Source organism: Fukomys damarensis, unplaced genomic scaffold, assembly GCF_012274545.1.
Source record: "Fukomys damarensis isolate Sample0158 unplaced genomic scaffold, DMR_v1.0_HiC HiC_scaffold_39, whole genome shotgun sequence".
Lineage (NCBI taxonomy): Eukaryota > Metazoa > Chordata > Mammalia > Rodentia > Bathyergidae > Fukomys > Fukomys damarensis.
The window spans coordinates 31,514,601-31,533,248 of NW_022900951.1; the positions used below are offsets into that span (position 1 = coordinate 31,514,601).

General features: G+C 33.7%; 1 protein-coding gene across 1 annotated transcript in view; it reads left to right on the forward strand.

Annotated features, from left to right (window-relative positions):
* Cfap47 (cilia and flagella associated protein 47) overlaps positions 1-18,648 on the forward strand; it is a 423,126-nt gene that overhangs the window by 221,838 nt on the left and 182,640 nt on the right. The window contains exons 46-49 of the mRNA XM_033760546.1: positions 3,787-3,983; positions 5,462-5,605; positions 6,355-6,528; positions 14,021-14,132. Of these exons, the coding sequence (XP_033616437.1) occupies positions 3,787-3,983; positions 5,462-5,605; positions 6,355-6,528; positions 14,021-14,132 (627 nt within the window). The remainder of the gene's footprint in view (positions 1-3,786; positions 3,984-5,461; positions 5,606-6,354; positions 6,529-14,020; positions 14,133-18,648) is intronic.

Here is an 18,648-nt window from a genome sequence, read left to right on the forward strand (position 1 = left end):
TTTTTTTTTTTTTTTGGTGCTGGGGATCCAACTCGGGGCACTTGCAAGGCCAGCGGCGGAACCACTGAGCTAAATCCCCGGCCCTGAGGAGTCAACTTTTTAAGAGGCAAGGGAGAGTTAGAGAAGGAAATTTGTTGTGAAGATCAGGCTGTTGTTCTGAGTCCTTTCAGACCTAGCAACCAAGTGCAAAGTTTATATAAATACATTTTGAAAAAGGGAAGTGGATCAAGAGATGGAATGAGGGGGAAGATGTGAAAAAGGGAGAATACCAGCTCCACAGGGTAGGTGTAAAATTATATGCTGCAAACATATATTAATAAAAATAAAAAAGTTAATAATCTTTTAATATCATCTCTGTTAAAATTTTGATTGCCTCCTTAAAAATATTGTTTTGAGATGTGCTTGAATTTTTTTGCATGATGTAAGGGTCATAACAAAGCCATATGTTTAATCTTTTACAAAGGGAAATTTAAGGAAGTATATTTTTAGGCACTGCAGGTGAGTACTAGAGTGATCATTAATGCGTCAGTGGTCCATTTCTTTGACCCACAGTCAGAAGTTATCTTAAGGTCACCAGGTATTCTGGTTTCCATATATTTAAAGAAAGATTACTAATCATGAATTCTTATGACAGATGTTTCTCTTGTTCCTTTTTTCCTGGAATAGCTGGCTAGTAGTTAACATCTTAATCATTTAAGTGTAAATTTTCTTCAGAATTTTGAATGCTGGGCAAAAGTAAAGAAAAAAAAAAGCAAGTCTGCAAAGGACAGTTTATAAAGGACAAGTGAATCCCACCAGGCTGCTTTGCTGTTTTTAATTATAATAAACAGAGAATAAACTATAGAAGTAGATATTTTAACAATGGAAAATAAAATGCAGCTTTATGCTGCATATAAAACTACCAAGTAAAATATTCAAAAGCCCATGGTATGTATTTATTAATTTAAAAATAAATAGCTAGATTAGACACTGTTTTAGAGCTTTCAGAGATACAAACAGCCTGCTATGGCACTTGTGCCATAGGTTGCCACCACTGCCTGGGTTAATGCTGGAGGATCTGGTACACATGTGTCTTAGTTGAGGACTTCAGAATTTGCTGCTTCCCGGTAGGAGGCGCTGGGATGAAGTTCAGGGGGTTGGCCCTGGGGTATTGCCCAGGTTCAGGTGAGTGGAGGAGGGTAGTTCCATAGCCCCTTTTCTATTAACGATATTACTTCATTTCGCTTCTCAGGTTACAATTTCCAGCTTTTCTTTATTTTTATCTCCTTTCCTTTCTTCCTTTTTATTTTTGCCTTCTCCCCAATCTCTACATTTCTGTCTTTCTTTTCACCCTTAAATATTATTATATACTTTTTCCAATGATAGCAAAAGAAAAAATACTTTACTCTATTTTCAACTAATAAAATCCACATTAATATTTCAAGAAATCTGTCAATAATTAGTATGTTTTTAGCATTTTAAAATCATTGCTCTTTTATTATTATAATAAATTCAATGTTAAGTCTTCAGATTTATTATAATCAAACCACTTCTGCAATTGGTTGTTCCTAAGTGGGTGATACTTAACTACATATCTATTAGCGAATATTTTTAACAGAATAAATCAAGTTTATTTGTTTGTAATTGCTGGTTCCTTTTATTTTTTGCATAAGGTCTACGGTCATATTCATGCTTTTGTTATTAATTGAAGAAACAGTAATGAACCCTTTTTAGCACACAGTAAATCTATCACTTGTTTTTACTGGATGAATTTCAAGACATATACTCATATACAAATAAGAATATAAAGTACTAAAATAGCAAAATTATAATTAGTAGGCTTTTTATTCTTTTGACTTAGATGATAGACAGAAAGCTTTTCAACATTAGATAGAATTATGATTTAAAGTTTAACCAAAAATCTCTGAAAATATAATTTTCTTTACAATAAATAAATATATAATAAATAAATGCAATTATTCATTTTGTAATAGCTCCTTTTCTTTATTAGAGTTTGTGATTACTTGTTAATAGTATACCTAAAAAACTATAGAATGTAATGTCCTGTATACTATATTACTTAATCTCTTCCACATTTTTGAAGTTTTTTTGTATAATCTTTGTGATTTAAGGCAGGATAAAGCTATGAAATTATATTCTATAATTGATTTAGAAATTTAGAAATCCTGGAATTCTCATGTACTGTCAGTTATCTATTGGGATATTACAGAAGTGAATGGAAATTCTAACTTTTCATCCTATTTCAACCAGATCAACCCTAGGCTTATTTGTTTTATGTATTGAAATGACTCTGTCTTACACATAGTATCTCAAAGTCAAAAAATAAAGAGTTATAAAATAATTGGCCAAATCCTATTAATTTAAAGAGATTAAAAGCTTGAGCTTGGGCCAGGGATTTAGCTCAGTGGTGTGCCTGACTGCCTCACAAAGAGCAAGGTCCTCAGTTCCATCCCAGGAAACCTCCCCAAAACAACAACAACAAAACAAATTGAGTTTTAGCCATACATGGTGGCACAGGCCTGTAATCTGAGCATTCAGGAGGCTGAGGCAGGAAGATTGCTGCAAGTCTGAGGCCAGCCTAGGCTACATGGTGAGTTGGAAGCCTGCCTGAATCACAAAGCAAGACTGTCTCAAAACAAGGACTAAAAGAAACCAACAACCAAAAAAACCTTCAGTTCAAAAAAATAGTTTAAGAGAAAATCTTAGACAATATAGGTAGAAGAGTGTGAGAATACAAAGAAAGGAAACCAATTACCCAATTCAGAGGCTCTTAATAATAGTACAGGAATGGCATCAGTTACATTACAGAATTAGGACTGAGAAAACTTATGCCTACAAGAAGAAAAAACTGGTGGCACTAGGTAGCTGGCAAATTTTCCAAATTTCTACAGATCAAAATCATTCCCTGTATATAAGGGATGCAGATTTTGCAGATAAGTGTCTTTGTCCAGAAGTGGCTTCTTATAATGTTCTTACATATGTTCTGTGCATGACTGAATTATTTTTTATGTTTAAGACAAAGAAACATATATTATTAATAAATCTTCAAAAGTAGAACTATCATTTTTATGAATTCTACTGGTATAATACGTTCCTTTTTAAAACATGTAAAAGAGAGAGGCCAGATGGCATTTATAGTTCTTGCACATTAGCATTTTATGAATTGGAAAATATATACTTAAGAATGTCCTTGGCTTTCACATTTAGACTCAAGGATCATTAGTAAATGAGCATTTTTATCTGCTGGTTAAGTGAAAAATTATTTTGATTGTTATGTGGCATTACACTTCTCAGTCATAGAAATGTGATAGACAGTAATGCTTATGAAATTGTACAAATATCTACTTCATTTATTAACTCCTTTTTATTTGCCATCATGTTTCTGTGTCTGCCAATTAAATGTAAAGTATATTAATTTCGGACTGAACATTGAAAAGCCCTGAAACTACCTTCCAGCTGTTCCTCTTAGTCTGAATTATCAACCAGTATGCAGAGGTGTTTGTGATAAAACAGCAACAAGATAGTGGTATCCATCGGAGCATGAGGCTGGAGTGTTTTTAATCAAGCAAGCCTTCCTCCAGACTATGCAAGTTACAGTCTCTCATAAATAAACTTGCATAATAAGCCCTGGAGATTTTGGCATTGTGTGTTACTTCAGTGAAACCTAGTCTATTCTAAATTATAAGATATAATTTAACACAATAATATTAAATATTCCTTGTCAGTGTATTTTAGGATTTATGACATTTAAATGACTAACCTATTTCTTTTTAATTATTTTAATAGATGTGGAAGAATTTATTTCAGTTCCTCTACAATTTCTACCTCTTGGTCCTGGACGTTACCCTTGTAAAATTTTGTTGACATCAAACTATGATGTGCGAATCTATAACGTTGAAGGTGTGGTAAATGCAGATCAACCAGAGGCAGCATTTCAATTTGAGACACCAGCATTTGAACCTCTTACCCAGAACATTCCAATAGTAAGTACAAACATTTTTTGTAACTTTATTTCCACGTAAAGAACTTTTAAATTTATTCTTTTTTGGGGGGAGTTTGACATTTTAAGTCTATGAAATAACAACATTAGACAGATTAGTGGGGAAAAATGACGTTTAACAAATAACATGAAGGAACATAGGAGCCACACACAGCAAAAGACTGGAAGGCAGGGCAAGATAGTTGAAGGTTATTTAGGAGCTAAACAAAGTATTGAAATTTGGGCTTCTGGGTGAGAGGCAGGTGGTGGCTGGCTGTGGATGCTTAAGGGGAGGTGGTACACAGTGAGCAAGGATAGTCTTGTTATGTAGAGAAAACCTCCCATATAGCAGCCACCTGACTTAGTCTCTGTCTGGGCCACTTGTATGATTTCCAGCCTCTTCCTCCTGTAATTGGATCTTTCCTACAGGTAGAGATATGTCAGTTGGAAAAGCTGCTGCTTGCAACCACCTTTTACTAATGTAGATCTCCTTTATAAATGTTTTACAAAAGAGTAGCCTTTCAGAGTTGCTTGTATTTGCAGTTTCTCAGAATAGCCATCTTGAAATTTTTTAAAGAAATATATTCTAGGATAGTTTGAGTTTCCACACCTACTACTACTGTCTAAATGAAAGACTGCAAACTTTTCCTTCTGAATTACTACAGATTGACAATGGGATCATCTGCTGCCAATTATTTCTCCTCATTGATGTCAAAGTTTCTTCTTGAATATAAATTACTATCATGTTATGCACATGATCGTTTACTTTGATGGATCGCTTTACTTTTAGAATTTCCTTAACCTATCCTCAAATTCCTAACCAAAAGTTCTACCTCCTGGCTTCACGAAACAGAGTTATGAACTCCCTCCCACACACTCTGCTCCAAAGTCTGTTGTAATCTTTTGACGAAGGTGGATTCAGAGCACTGAGAATGGTGATTCACAGTGGCCTGACTCCATATTAGAGTGGTAATACAGCATAGACGACAATGTAATTGTTAGTAACTGTGGGTTTTCAAACAGATAAATTGGGTTTTGTTTAATATTAAAGATATAACAAAAGTCAAACTGAAGAGCAAAAATCTGTTCCGATAAAATATGTCATCTGTATTGTCTGAGAAATATACAAATTAGAACACCTTTTATTTCTCTTAGGCATAAATTGTGTCAACCCAGACTATACTGCTATTATAACAGTAGTTAGTATGTCGAATGAAGGAATATTTTTCTAGTTATTAAATAATCCTTAATAGGCCCATCAGATACTATTACTGTATGACATAAAAAGAACATATAGTCATTCTTGGGCCTTTTGTTCACATTTTAGTAGTCATTTTTAAATATATGGTTTTAATATTGAGATTTTAGTATAATAAAAATACAATATATACTTTCACTGAAAGTACCAAGAATTCATATGTAACTCAGCTTCATCAACATCATCCTGGTAATCTTCTTGTACCTTTCTTCCTTTCATTTTAGTGTAATGAAACAAAGAAGGAATGGAAATGTCAAATTAAAATAGAAGGAAAATGGTTTTTTGGACCTGCTATTTTATATATAAGACCAGGTGAAACTGTGGAATATCCTCTCATGTTTAAACCTATTTTGGAGTGTGAGATTATGGTATGAACTCATTAATTCTTTTTCCCAGTATTTAATATGTAAGTTACATATTTTATTAGATGATAACTTTTTTGCTAAAATTTTATTTTCTATAAATATAATATGTTTTGCTTCAAAATTTAAATAGATATTTTTAATTTGAAAGTTAAATATTTTGGAAGTCACAGTACTGTTATACTTGGATTGTTTTTACATCAAATGCTGAATAACAAAATTATTGCTCCTTGTGTTCCTATTCATTACACAGATGAGTACATCAACAAATATGTTCTTAAGCCTATAATCTTGAGGGTATGTACCAGGATTTGAACCCAAGACATTTTCCTGGAGTTATCTGCAGCCCATTCCCTCTTAATTTTTGAGATAAGAGTTTTGCTAAGTTGCTCAGGTTGCCCTGGAACGTGTGATCTTTCCGCCTCAGGCTTCCAGAGTGCTGGAATTGCAGGCATGACCCACCAGGCCTGGCTAAAATAATAATTTTTTGACAAGGAAGTACATACACATAATAATTGATACATATAGGAATGTGTACATGTACTCAATTATTTACAGAAAGTAGAAAGAAATAGCAGATTTTCACTAGTGGTTTATTTCTTCAGTAAAAACATTGATATGTGAACTGGAAAAGTCAATGGCTAATACCTGTTTACAAGCTAATTTCACTAGATTTATTATGACTATCATGCCAGACATTGATTGACATTGAACTGTAACTGCTATAGAGCTGAAATTTGGCTGGTTTGTCATAGGGAAAACTTATTATACAAAATGAAGTGGATGGTATGGAGCATATCATTGACATAAAAGGAATTGGAAAAAAACCTCTGGCTTTTGGAACCATCATTATCGATTGCAGAGTGGGAGATTTGGCAAATAATTCCATAGTAGTGCCTAATTATTCAACGACTATTTTGACATTTAAGGTAAGATGCTTTTTATTTTGAAGGTGTTTTGTACTCCATATGTATTGAACTACGTGATATGTAGTGATTATACAAAAATTTTAAAATATTTAATTTTACTTAATGTGATGAAGCAATGATGTGAAAGCAGATTTTTATTTTATCTTTTATTAATCTAACAGCTGTTAGATTTAATTTCAATTACCAAGTGGAATTAACAATAAATAAGTTTTATATTTAATTTCTAGTATATAGCCAAGAAACACATTGAAATATACTTAGTGAATCATATATATTTTTGCTTGAAGAAATTGTACATAACAGTAACATATGTTTTCAAAAAATTTAGAAACAATTCTAAATTTAATAAGAAATCTATAGGCACAATAAGATTTCAAAAGTGTGTACGATTACACCTGGTCACTCAATTCTATAGGCTTAGGTTCATTTTCTTGCTACTGACCGAATAAAAGAGGCCATTTACTTTGGTGAAAGAAAAAAGTCTTTATTCAAAGCCAGCTCAGAGAAGATGGAGGGGCTCATTTGCCAGAAAGCACCACCTCACTTTTTCCTGTATGCAGAATCCTTTTATACTTAAGGAGCAGAGTGGAGGAGGAATATAATGAGATGATACATATCTCAAGGCTTGCTTTATCACTCTCAGCCATCTTCCTTTTTCTCTCTCCCTTTCCTGTAGAAAGGAAACTGGGCCCTGACCTCCTGGGGACAGCATCAGCATATTCTTTTTATTTTCTTTGTTTATGAGAAGAAAAGGAGTTGATGATTATGTCATTCTACACAAGGAAGTTCAGGGACGCTCCTTATTTATAAAAGAAACTACTTTTCTCTAAAAGACAAAAAAAAATCTAAGTTTTAAAGTTTCACATTGCCCTGCTGGAAACACTATCATTCACCAATGTGAATAATAGTGGAAATGTGAAAAAATGAATAATTATTTATATCCTTTGTTTTTTATGAAATTTTGTACTATTATCTCTTGGCTTGATTTTTTTAAGCCATTCTTTAGTAAAAAAATTTGGAGGACAGGACTGAGGCACAATGATACAGCACATGCTTAGCTTGTGCAAGGCTCTGTATTCAAACACCAGCACCAAAAATTGTCCTCTTGCTTCCATCTTTATCTGCAAATATTTATGTGCCCAATACAATCTTCAAAAGATGTGTCAACTTTCTAACCATGTACCCAACATATATATTCCTGAATTCAACCTTAGACTATAGAAGTTTGGAAGTTCTCTGCTTGTCCTCTCCTTTTGTTGTAACCTTAAAACATATATAATTTGGCTTTGTTCTTTCTTCATTAGATTACAAATACAGTGAATGTGCCAAATGAAAACTTCTTCATGCCATTCCTATCTAAAACCTTTCCATGTCATGTCTTGCCTTCACAGTTAAATCCATTTTCCCCAAAGTAGCTTTCACTGTCCTTCAGCATCTTATCCTTGCTTATCTGTTCAGTTTTATCTCTTGCCATCTGCAGCTCCAGCCACATTTAGGCCTTTGTAGACAATATGTTTTTGCTTCCTGGAATTTTCTGCCAAATCACACATTGTTATGGCTTTAATCTAGATGTCTCTCCAAGCCTCATGCACTCTTACTTAGGGCTTTTGGGAAGTGACTGTAGATCATAGATATGATCCTGGATATGGGGATGTGATAGTTGGATCAGTCTAATGATTGAATTTACATAGTTATGGGTGTGACTGGATGGAGTTGTTGAAACTGAAGGCCCCACCCTGGATGTGTATGGTGTCTCAAACCAATAGGCTGTGACATCCACAATGCATATGAGTACATTGTTGTCTTCACTTCTTCATAGCAGAATCAGTGGTCAGTGGGAACTTGATGATGACATAGTGGTCAATCTTGTCTCTCTTGAGGGCCCCCTTCCTAGAATATTTTCCCTTCCTCTGAAGCCATGGTGTGTGGGGTTGCCAGTAAGAGGGTGATCTATACATTTTTTTGTGTGTGGCTGCCAGTGACTTTTAGTAATTCTTTTTTAACCTTTAAGTCCTTTGCTTTGGCTTCAGCCTTAGGAGAACCAAGAAGGCTTTCAAACATATCTTAGTGAAAAAGCATATAGAGGGCTTTTTTTTCTCTTTATTTTTTGATGCATTTTTAGATATACATAATGATAGCATCCAACATAGGGAATTTGTACCTGTATATGATGTTTCTTGATTTTTCTTTTTTTTCCCCATTTCCCTTCTCTTCCTTCAACCCCTCTTCATTTAGAAAAGGTTTGTTTCCATTTTTCTTTCCATTCTTTTTTCTTGTTACTTCTTTCTTTTCTCCCTCCCTTCTCCCTTGTTCCCCCTCTCATTGGAACATTTTCTTCCAGTTTGCCAATATCTGTTGTACATTTTGGTCCTTATTTGCACTTTTAATTTCATACATAAGAGAAACAAGGGGATATGTGAACATGTTTGTCTGATTTATTTCACTTAAGAGTATGGTCTCAAGGTGCATCTGTTTACCTAGAAATGCCTGAGCTTACCATTCTTTGTGGCTGAATAGTGCTGCATTGTATAAAAAAGCCACATCTTCTTTATTCATTCATCATTTGATGGACATTTGGATTGTTTCCAAGTTTTAGCTATTACAAACTTTGCTGCTGCAAACATGGGTGTGCATATATCGCTGTGGTATGATGCTGTTAAATCTTTTGGGAAGTTGTCAAGGAGATGAATAGCTGGGTTGAAAGGAATTTCTAGTATTGGTTTTTTGAGTAATCTCCACACTTATTTCCACAGTGGTTGCACCAGTCTACACTCCCAGCAACTGTGGAGAAGGGTTCCTTTTTCCCCCACAGACCTGCCAGCATTTGTTACTGGTTATTTTCTTGATAATAGCAATATTTCTGGACTGAGATGGAATCTCAGCATGGTTTAATTTGCGTTTCTCAAATGAGTAGGGAAGTTGAAAATGTAATCATATATTTATTTTCCATTTCTACTTCATCTGAGAAATGTCTATTCATTTCAGATGCTCATTTTGAATTGGGTCTTTAAATTTTGTTGGTCTTATTTTTTTAGTTCTTTATATATTTTAGATAGTTGTCCTTTGTCTGAGGAACAGCTGGCAGAATGGTTTTTCCCTCACTGTGGTTTGTCTCTTAACTCTTTTGGTGATTTCTTTGGCTTTGCAAGCTTTTTTTTTTATATGGGGGATAGAACTCAGGACCTTGAGCTTGTGAGTCAGGCGGCGGCACCACTGAGCTAACTTCCCAGCTGCAAGCTTTTAAATAAGATGTGATCCCAGTTGACTCTGTGATATTTTCTGTGTAATTGAGGTTTTGGTCATAAAGTCTTTGCCTAAAACCAGTGTCTTCAAGAGTTCTACCTATTTTATCTTTCAGAAGATTTAGTGTTTCTATTTTGTTTTATTTTATATTTTTCCATTAAGTTTATTGGTGCATTTAAATGAAACAATACAGTTACATTCATCATTGGGATCTTGTACCTTTACTGATATATCTTGGTTCTTGTTTTTTTTTCCCACACCCCTGTCCTCCCCTCACCCCCTTCACCATTCCCTATTTACAAAGACTTTGTTTCCTTTTTTTTCATTTTTTCACATTTTTTTCTTTTCCCTTATTCTATTTTATTATTTAGATCTTTGATCCATTTTGATTTTAGTTTAGTGCATGGTGAAAAATATGGTTCTAATTTTAGTCTTAAGCATGTGGAAAGCAAGTTATTCCAGTACCATTTATTAAAAACACTGTCTTTCTTCCAGTGCTTCTTTATCAAAGATACAATTTCAGTGGCAGCTGCATGTGTTTAGAGTTGTTTCTGCATCTTCTAATCTGTTCCATTGATATTAGGGTCTGTTTTTGCTGTTGTTGTTGTTTTTTGTTTTTTTGGCAGTGCCATACCATGCTTTTTTTTTATCACAGTAGCTTTTAGGTAAAATTTCAAATCAGAGATTGTGATGCTTCCAGCCTTTCCTTTGTTACCCAGAATTGCTTTCGCTATTCTAGATCTCTTCTAGTTCTTCGTGAATTTTAGGATTGCTTTCTCTAATTCTATGAGGTATACTGTTAGTATTTTGATCCAGATTGCATTAAATGTGTATAACAATTTTGGAAGTATGGCTATTTTCACTCTATAGGTACTTCCTACCGAAGTACAAGGGATAGATATTGTTTCATTTTCTGATATCCTCTCCAATCTCTTTTTGCAGAGTATTATAGTTTTCAATGTAAAGTTCTTTTGGTTCATTAGAGTGATTTCTAGGTGTCTGCTTTTTTTTTTTTGAATGCTATTATGAAAGGTGTTGTTTCCCTCATTTCTTCTTCAGTAATTTTGTTATTTGTTTACAGGAATGCTATTGATTTTTGAGTGTTGAGTTCATATCCAGATGTGCTTCTGTACTTGCTTATTAAATCTAGAGGACTTTTGGTGGCATTTTTGGGGTCTTCTATGTAAAATATTGTGTCATCTGCCAATAATGGTAGTTAAACTTTTTCCCTTCCTATCCTTATTATTTCTCTTATCTAATTGCTCTGGCGAATATTTCCTGAAGTATTTGAATAAGAGGGGTGACAGTGAACATCCTTATCTTGTTCCTAATTTTAGAGTGAAAGCTTTCAGTTTTTGTCAATTTAGTATTATGTTGGCTGTTGGTTTGTCATAGATATCTTTTATCAGATTGGGAAAAAGACCATCTGCTCCAACTTTCTGCAGGGTTTTTATCATGAATGGCTTTTGGAATTTGTTAAATACTTTTACTGCATCTATTGAGATGATCATTTGGTTTTTGTCCTTGGCTCTCTTGGTGTATTACATTTATTGATTTACATATGTTGAGCCATCCCTGCATCCCTGAGATGAATCCTACCTGGTCATGGTATATAAACTTCTTGATGATTTGCTGCATTTTATTTGTCAGTTTTTCTTTGGGAATTTTTGTTTCTATGCTCATCAGGGAGATTGGCTTATAGTTCCCTTTTTTGGTTGGATTCTTCTCTGGTTTCAGTATCAGGTAATGCTTGCTTCCAGGTATGAATTTGGGAGTATTGTTTCCCTTTCAGTTTCATTAAAGAGTTTGAGGAGTAGTGGCAAAGGTCTTCTCTAAACTTTTTGTAGAATTCAGTAGTGAATCTGTCTGGGCTAGGCTTTTCTATGTTACTAGGTTTTTAATTACATCTGCAATTTCATTGACTGATAATGGTTTCTTTATAATTATTTTTTTATCTTCTTTATTCAGCTTGGTAATTCATATGAATGTAAGAGCGTGTCCATTTTTTCTCGTTTTCTGTGTTATTAGAATACAAGTTCTTGAAATAGATATTTATCATTGTGGTGGATGAACTAACGGTCAACTTCCAGTGCCCACTTGAACTGAGTCAGTGTACTTCTGGGTGTGGAACACTCACCTGAGAATTGTTGCCAATAGCATAAAAGGAGAACTGGAGGGAAGGATTGTATGCTATTGATTTTCTTGAAGAAGCTTGATGCGACTGGTTTTCCTGTAATGAATTCTGCTGCTCTCAATATCAGAGAAGGTCACATCCTCTGCTGTTGCCCAGGATACGTGCTGTTGCCCAGGACAGCTGCTGTTCTAATAAGGAGACCTCTAGTTTTTGCCTTCCGCATCGCTTCCTGGCTCTAGTGAAGATCCCTTAGCCTGGTGGCACATATCCTTTGCCTGCTTTCGCAGACTTTCTATCTTTCTCCACTGGCCTTTGAACCTTCTCACTGCAGAACCTTGATTAGGACTTGTATGAGACATTGCTTTAGGCTCTGGGTCTCTGGCTGGATTCATGGAGGGCATTGCCTTGGACTCTAGGTCATAAGCTCGACTTGTGCAGGACATTTCAATGTTATCTAGGCTGAATTCTTCAGGTCTCTAGCATATGGACAGATCTCTTGCCCTTGTCTGCATTTGACTTTCTGGGTGAATATTATAAAATAATCCTATGTGTCCTGTATTAAATCTATTCCCTTGCAAACCCTGACTACAACAATGATCTTCTGAATCTGCCAAATCTATTGTGATTCACCCTTTTCATTGTTAATTGCATGGATTTGAGTCTTTTCTTTCCTTTTTTTCATCAATCTGGCTTCAGGTTTGTCAATTTTATTTAATCTTTCAGAGAACCAACTCTTCAGTTCACGGATTCTTTGTTATTTTCTTAGTTTTCCTTGCATTAATTTCTGCTCTGATCTTTATAATTTCCCCCCTCATACGAGCTTTGGGTTTGACTTGCTCTTCTTTTTCTAAATGCTTAAAGTTCAACATTAAGTCTTGTATTTGAGTTTGCCCTGTTTTTCTGTTATGGGAATTCATTATTATAAATTTCCATCATAGGACTGCTTTCATTGTGTCCCACAAGTTCCAGTATGTTGCATTGGCATTATCTAATTTCTTCTTTAATTTCATCTATGGCTCATTTTTTGTTCAGGAGGATGGTATTTAATTTCCATGTGTTATTGTGGTTTCTTTTGTCATTGATTTCTAATTTCAGTTCTCTATGGTGTGATAATAAGCATGGTATAATTTCATTTCCCTTGCATTTATTTAAGCATGTTCATTGTGCTACTCTATATAGTCTATTTTTGTCAGTGTCCCATGTGCAGCGGAGAGGAATATGTATGCTGGTGGTGTGGGGTGGAACACTGTAGACATCTACTAAATCCATTTGTTCACAGGTTTGGTTCTGTTCTCGTATTTCTTCATTGACTTTTTGTCTAGTTGATCTTTCTATTTGTGACAGTGGAGTACTGATTCTGGTCATTACAGTTATATTAGTGTTTTTGATTTTGCATGTCCATTAATATTTGTTTTATATATTCTTACCACAAAATAACTATGTGACGTAAAACATGTTAATTAGCTTAATTTATTTATCTCACAACATAAATTTTTCAAAAATAAATTTTTTAAAAAGTAGGTTCAGTTTCAAAAGCTATTGATAAAATACTACATACTATATGATTTCATTTTAAAGAATTGTCCACAGTAGGAAAATTTATAGACACGCAGAGTGAGACAGTGTTTATCAGTATAATATGACTAATGTGATATATGCACCAAGAAAACTGAAAGTTGTATTTAACTAGGATTGTGGTCACATGCTAGTTAAAATTCTTTATATTCTCTGCTAAAACTGATGTACAAATTTGTTGAAATTGTTCTTCTCTGGTATATCAAATTGCATAAAGAAAACTGAACAAGACCTGTAAAATATATTTATATTTCCTTAACATCACTGATTTTGATTCAAGTAGTGATAGAAAATGGATGTTGCTTTACTATAAGAATAATCTCTTTTGTTTTATTTTTTAATAGATCAGTTCTCAGACTTTGTGTAACATTTTCCTGGCTTTCTTTTCATTTAAAAATGGATAATTTTAATGGAAGTATGTAAATTAAATGTCAGCATACATGAATTTGTAGCTTTAATTTCATGTATTTTAACATTTTAAAAACATAGGAAAACATTTGATATGATATTATATTCTTGTTTTCCAATTCTATTTTCTAGGTATCTTCAGACCTTCCAATAGTGTGGGGCAATCCATATCTCACCATAGAGCCAGATAATTCAATTCCATATGTTATAAATGTGTGCCCTTGGAAGCGTGGAGTACAAAAAGGTATCAAATCCACTGAGAAAACATAAAGTATGACACTGTCCTAGAAATATGATGAGAAGAAACACAAATATAATTCATAAATCTTTATAATAAATGACCCAGAGGAAAATTTAGGTTTCTATTTCAGTCATTGGCTTTCTAAACCCTATAACCAGAGGTTTGGGGCATATATTTTATGCACCACGTTATATTATCTTGACTATTTCTTCAAATGTATTTATAGACTAAATTCCTAAAAGTAGAAAGAGTATTTACATCTAAAATTTTATAAATATTTTCAAATACTTATACCAATGTATGAATCCAGTAGCAGTCTATAAGAAGATACTATAAAATAGCTGCATGCATTTAACTGATATATGAAAATAGGTTAATGTTTGGTATGTGTTAAGTATTTTCCCTTTATCTCTAAAAGCATGTACTTGTCCAAATTTTTCCTAAGGTCCCTGAACCAAGTTCCTTGCTTGAGAATGGGGGTGGGATGTATTCCTACAAGCATTTGAAAAGAGGAAGGTGAGAAGTGATAGAAGATAATAGTTAAACTGAAAGGCTATGATTCACCAAGGGAATAAGCTTCCCTAATTGTAAGAGGATTAAATGCTTCATTGGTAGATAAATCCTAATAATTTAATAATCATAATGTAAGTAATTGGACATGACTTTAGAACTACAGTAGGCATATACTTGGTAGCCACCCTCCTCTATGTAGAACCTAGCCTCTCATTCTGTGTGCCTCATTAACAGATCTTCAAGGAAAGTGTAATATTTACCATAGAAGGCATAGAGAAGAGAGACCTGTTGCAAAGCATAAAGTCCAGAGAGTAAACTAGATGCTCATTAGTGAGCAGAAGAGACATTTCAGAATGCCAATCACGATGATCCCATCATTAACACTATAATAGATTGTACGGTGTGGGAAGAATACTATGCTCACCACTACTTCCAAAGTCCTTAATCTCAGATGTTATCATAGCAAGGATTTGTAAACATGTTCACATTTATCTTTAAAATATTTGGCTTTATAAAACCCATTAGTAAATCATGTGATAGGTACATTTGAAACATAATATCCCTATTCCAAGCATGTCAATAAAGTCACATAATTTCTGATTTTATAATAATGTAGAAGCTGTACTTTGTTTTAAAGAAATCTCACTGTCAGCCAAGTGTAATGATGCTTACCTCTAGTCCCAGAGCTCTTCAAAGCTGAGATAAGAGGAATGCAAATTTGATCTCAGTCTAGGCAAATTGGGGAGTTAAGAATTAAGAATTTTAAATCAAAATATATAAAAATAAAATAAATATATAGATAAATAAAAATAAATAATATAAATATAATTTATGTAAACATAAGTAATAAATTGTGCAGACTGATAAAAATAAACATAAAAAATAGATGCAAAGCCTCTGGGTTCAATCTCCAGTAGTTCAAAGAGTTTAGTTTTCATTTTGATTATCAGTGGTAACAGTTGGTGGATTTTTCCTTTATTTTCAATTTTTAATTATTTTTTGTAAACAGAAATGAGCCACTCAGAATTCTCATGAATATTTTTCATAAAATATAATAAATCTCAGTTTCCTATTATGTAAAGAGCAGTGTATTTTGCTACTTATGAGAAGAAATGTAAAAAGAAATAAAAAATTGTGGACCATAACTGAACTGAAAATGTTTGTGAACACCTTGACAAAATTCTCGAAGGTTGTGAAAGACTCTTGAAGTTATTTAAATATATCTAAGAAAAATTAAATTATTACATTTTACATACTTTGCCCTTTTAGTATCATTTTATGTTCTTTTCATCAGGATTTTTGAGAATGTGGATTTTTTTAAAGCATATTTTCATTAATCAAATAGGGTCTTATCAAAACATGAGATATCAAAGTTCCCCAGGACCTTGATCAGGTGTCTTGGGTTGAACAGAGCTAGAACATAGGTTTGGTGATTATTTTGAATATTTTCAATGTGATATGTCTCATGCCTCCAAGGAATTTATGATTCAATGTGGGAATAAGTATCTGTAAATCATCTCAATCAAGGTATACTGTGATAAATTGAAAGTGTAATCATGGTACCAGGGAACATGTTAGAAGGAGATAGTAATTTCTCCAGTGAGAGTCTTAGTGGGCTTTATAGGGGATAATGGACTTGAACAGGACCTCGAAGGATAAGGTAGAATTTGTCAGCTAATGTGAGTGGAGAGGACATTCCAGCAGAAGAAATAGCTGTATTGAAATATAAAAACAGGCATTGAAAATAAAAAAAAAATAGTGTTAACTGGATGTGATTGTGTGTGTGTATTTGATAAGAATCAAGAATAGCGTAGAGCTAGAAATATAGACAGTGTTTCCGCCGAAGACTTCTGTTTTACAGCACTTTTATTTTTGTTAGTACATATTTGTAGGGCAAGAAGTTTAAATTCATTGTGTGGAATTGATACACGTACATAACACAGGCAGGCGGTGGAACCACTGAGCTAAATCCCTGGCCCTATCCTTAATTATTTTTACTTCACCTTCACCTTCCCTCCCTCTTTTGTCCCTCCATCTCTTGGAATTTTTCCCATTTGCCAAAGATCTATCTCCCTGTTTCCTTTTATCTTTTTTTTCCTCTTTATTTATTATCTTTGAGTTTATCTTGTAAGAATAAGCATGTGATGTTCAAGCTTGTGTCTTAGATATATTTCCCATATTTTTATTTTCTCAAGGTATGTTCACTTTTCCTATAACTAGCTCAAGTTTATCCTTCTTTGTGGTGGAGCAGTACTCCATTGTGTAAAAATATGCACCACATTTTCTTTATCCATTCATCTGTTGATTAACATATGGGCTATTTCCAAGATTTAGCTATTATGGGTTGTGCTGCTGTAGCATGGGTATTCATACAGCACTATGATATATTGTCTTTATCTCTTTCAAAAAGATGCCCAAAAGGTGATTAGCTAGGTCAAATGGAATTTATATTTTTAGGTTTTTGAGGAATCACCACACTGATTGACATAGCAGTTTGTACTAGTTTACATTCTCACCATCAATGTAGAAGTGTTCCCTTTACAACTGCAACCTCACCAGCATGTTTTATTTGATGGTTTGGTGATAGTCATTCTTTCTAGAATAACACAGAACCTCAGTGATGTTTTCATTGTTTATCTATAATGCGTAGAGAAGGTGAATGTTTTTTAAATGTATTTATTGACCATTTGTACTTCTTATTCTGAGAAATACAGTATCCATTGCAGTTGCCCTTATTTTGATTGTGCTTTTGTTTTATTGTAGAGAGGTCTAATTTTTCTGAATTCTTCATATATTCTGGATGTTTATCCTCTTTCCAGATAGTTGCTGAGAAAAATTTTCCCCTTCTGCAGGTTGCCTCTCTTCTCTGTTGGTTATTTCCTTTCCTGTGCAGAAGCCTTTTAATTTGCTACAATCCCCTTTGTTGATTCTTAGTTTGTTCTTGTGCAATTAAGTTCTGTTCAGAAGATCCTTACCTATGACTATGTATTCAAAATTTTTACTTATTTTATTTTTCAGGAAACTAAATGTTTCTGTTTTAATATTTAGATATTTGATCCATTGAGTGCATGGTGAAAGATAGGGGTCTACCTTCAATCTTCTGCATCTGAATAGCCTGTTTTTCTGGCACCATTTGCTGAAGAGTCTATCCTTCCTCCAGTGTATATATTTGGCCCCTTTTTCAAAGATCAGATAGCTGAATGTGCTTTTTTTTTTTCTCAATCAACTGTTCTTTTCCATTGATCAACACATCTGTTTTTGTGCCAATATCATGCTATTTTTATAACTATAGCTTTTATAATCTAACTTGAAATTTGGGATTGTGATGCCTCCTGCTTTGCTCTTCTTTCAAGGATTGTGTTTGATATTCTGGGCCCCTTATGAATCCATATGAATTTTAGGATTAATTTTCATAGATCTATAGAAAATGGTGTTGATATTTAGATTGGGATTGTATTAATTCTATATATCATTTTTCTTTCTTTTTTTTTTTTTTTTGGTACCAGGGATTGAACTTGGGTCCTTGTGCTTGTGAGGCAGGCGGTGTATATATCAGTTTTCGAATCATGGCCATTTTGACAATAGTAGTTGTGCCTATGCAGGAAAAGTGTATATCTTTCAATTGTTTTGAAATTTTTTATTTTATTAAAAGTATGCCACGTATCTTGCAAGCACAAGGGCCTTAATTTGATCCCTGGTACCACAAATAAATAAATAAATAAATAAATAAAACTCACATGAGGAGAGAAAACATTTAGATCTAGGAGATCAATTGCAGGACTTTGGGAATATTCCAGATAATCATTCCTTATAGTTTTAAGTTAAAATGTTGCTTGTGTCCCCACTTTCAAAAATAGACCCTAAGATAAGCTTTTAATTGAAAGTGCTATATCTGAAAAGTGATCACAGGTTGCACTTTATGAGAATGGAAAAATAAAATGGTAGTGGAAGAAAGCCAATAAAAAGTGAGCATTCAGGTTACTTTTCAAAACTGGTGGGCCACTGA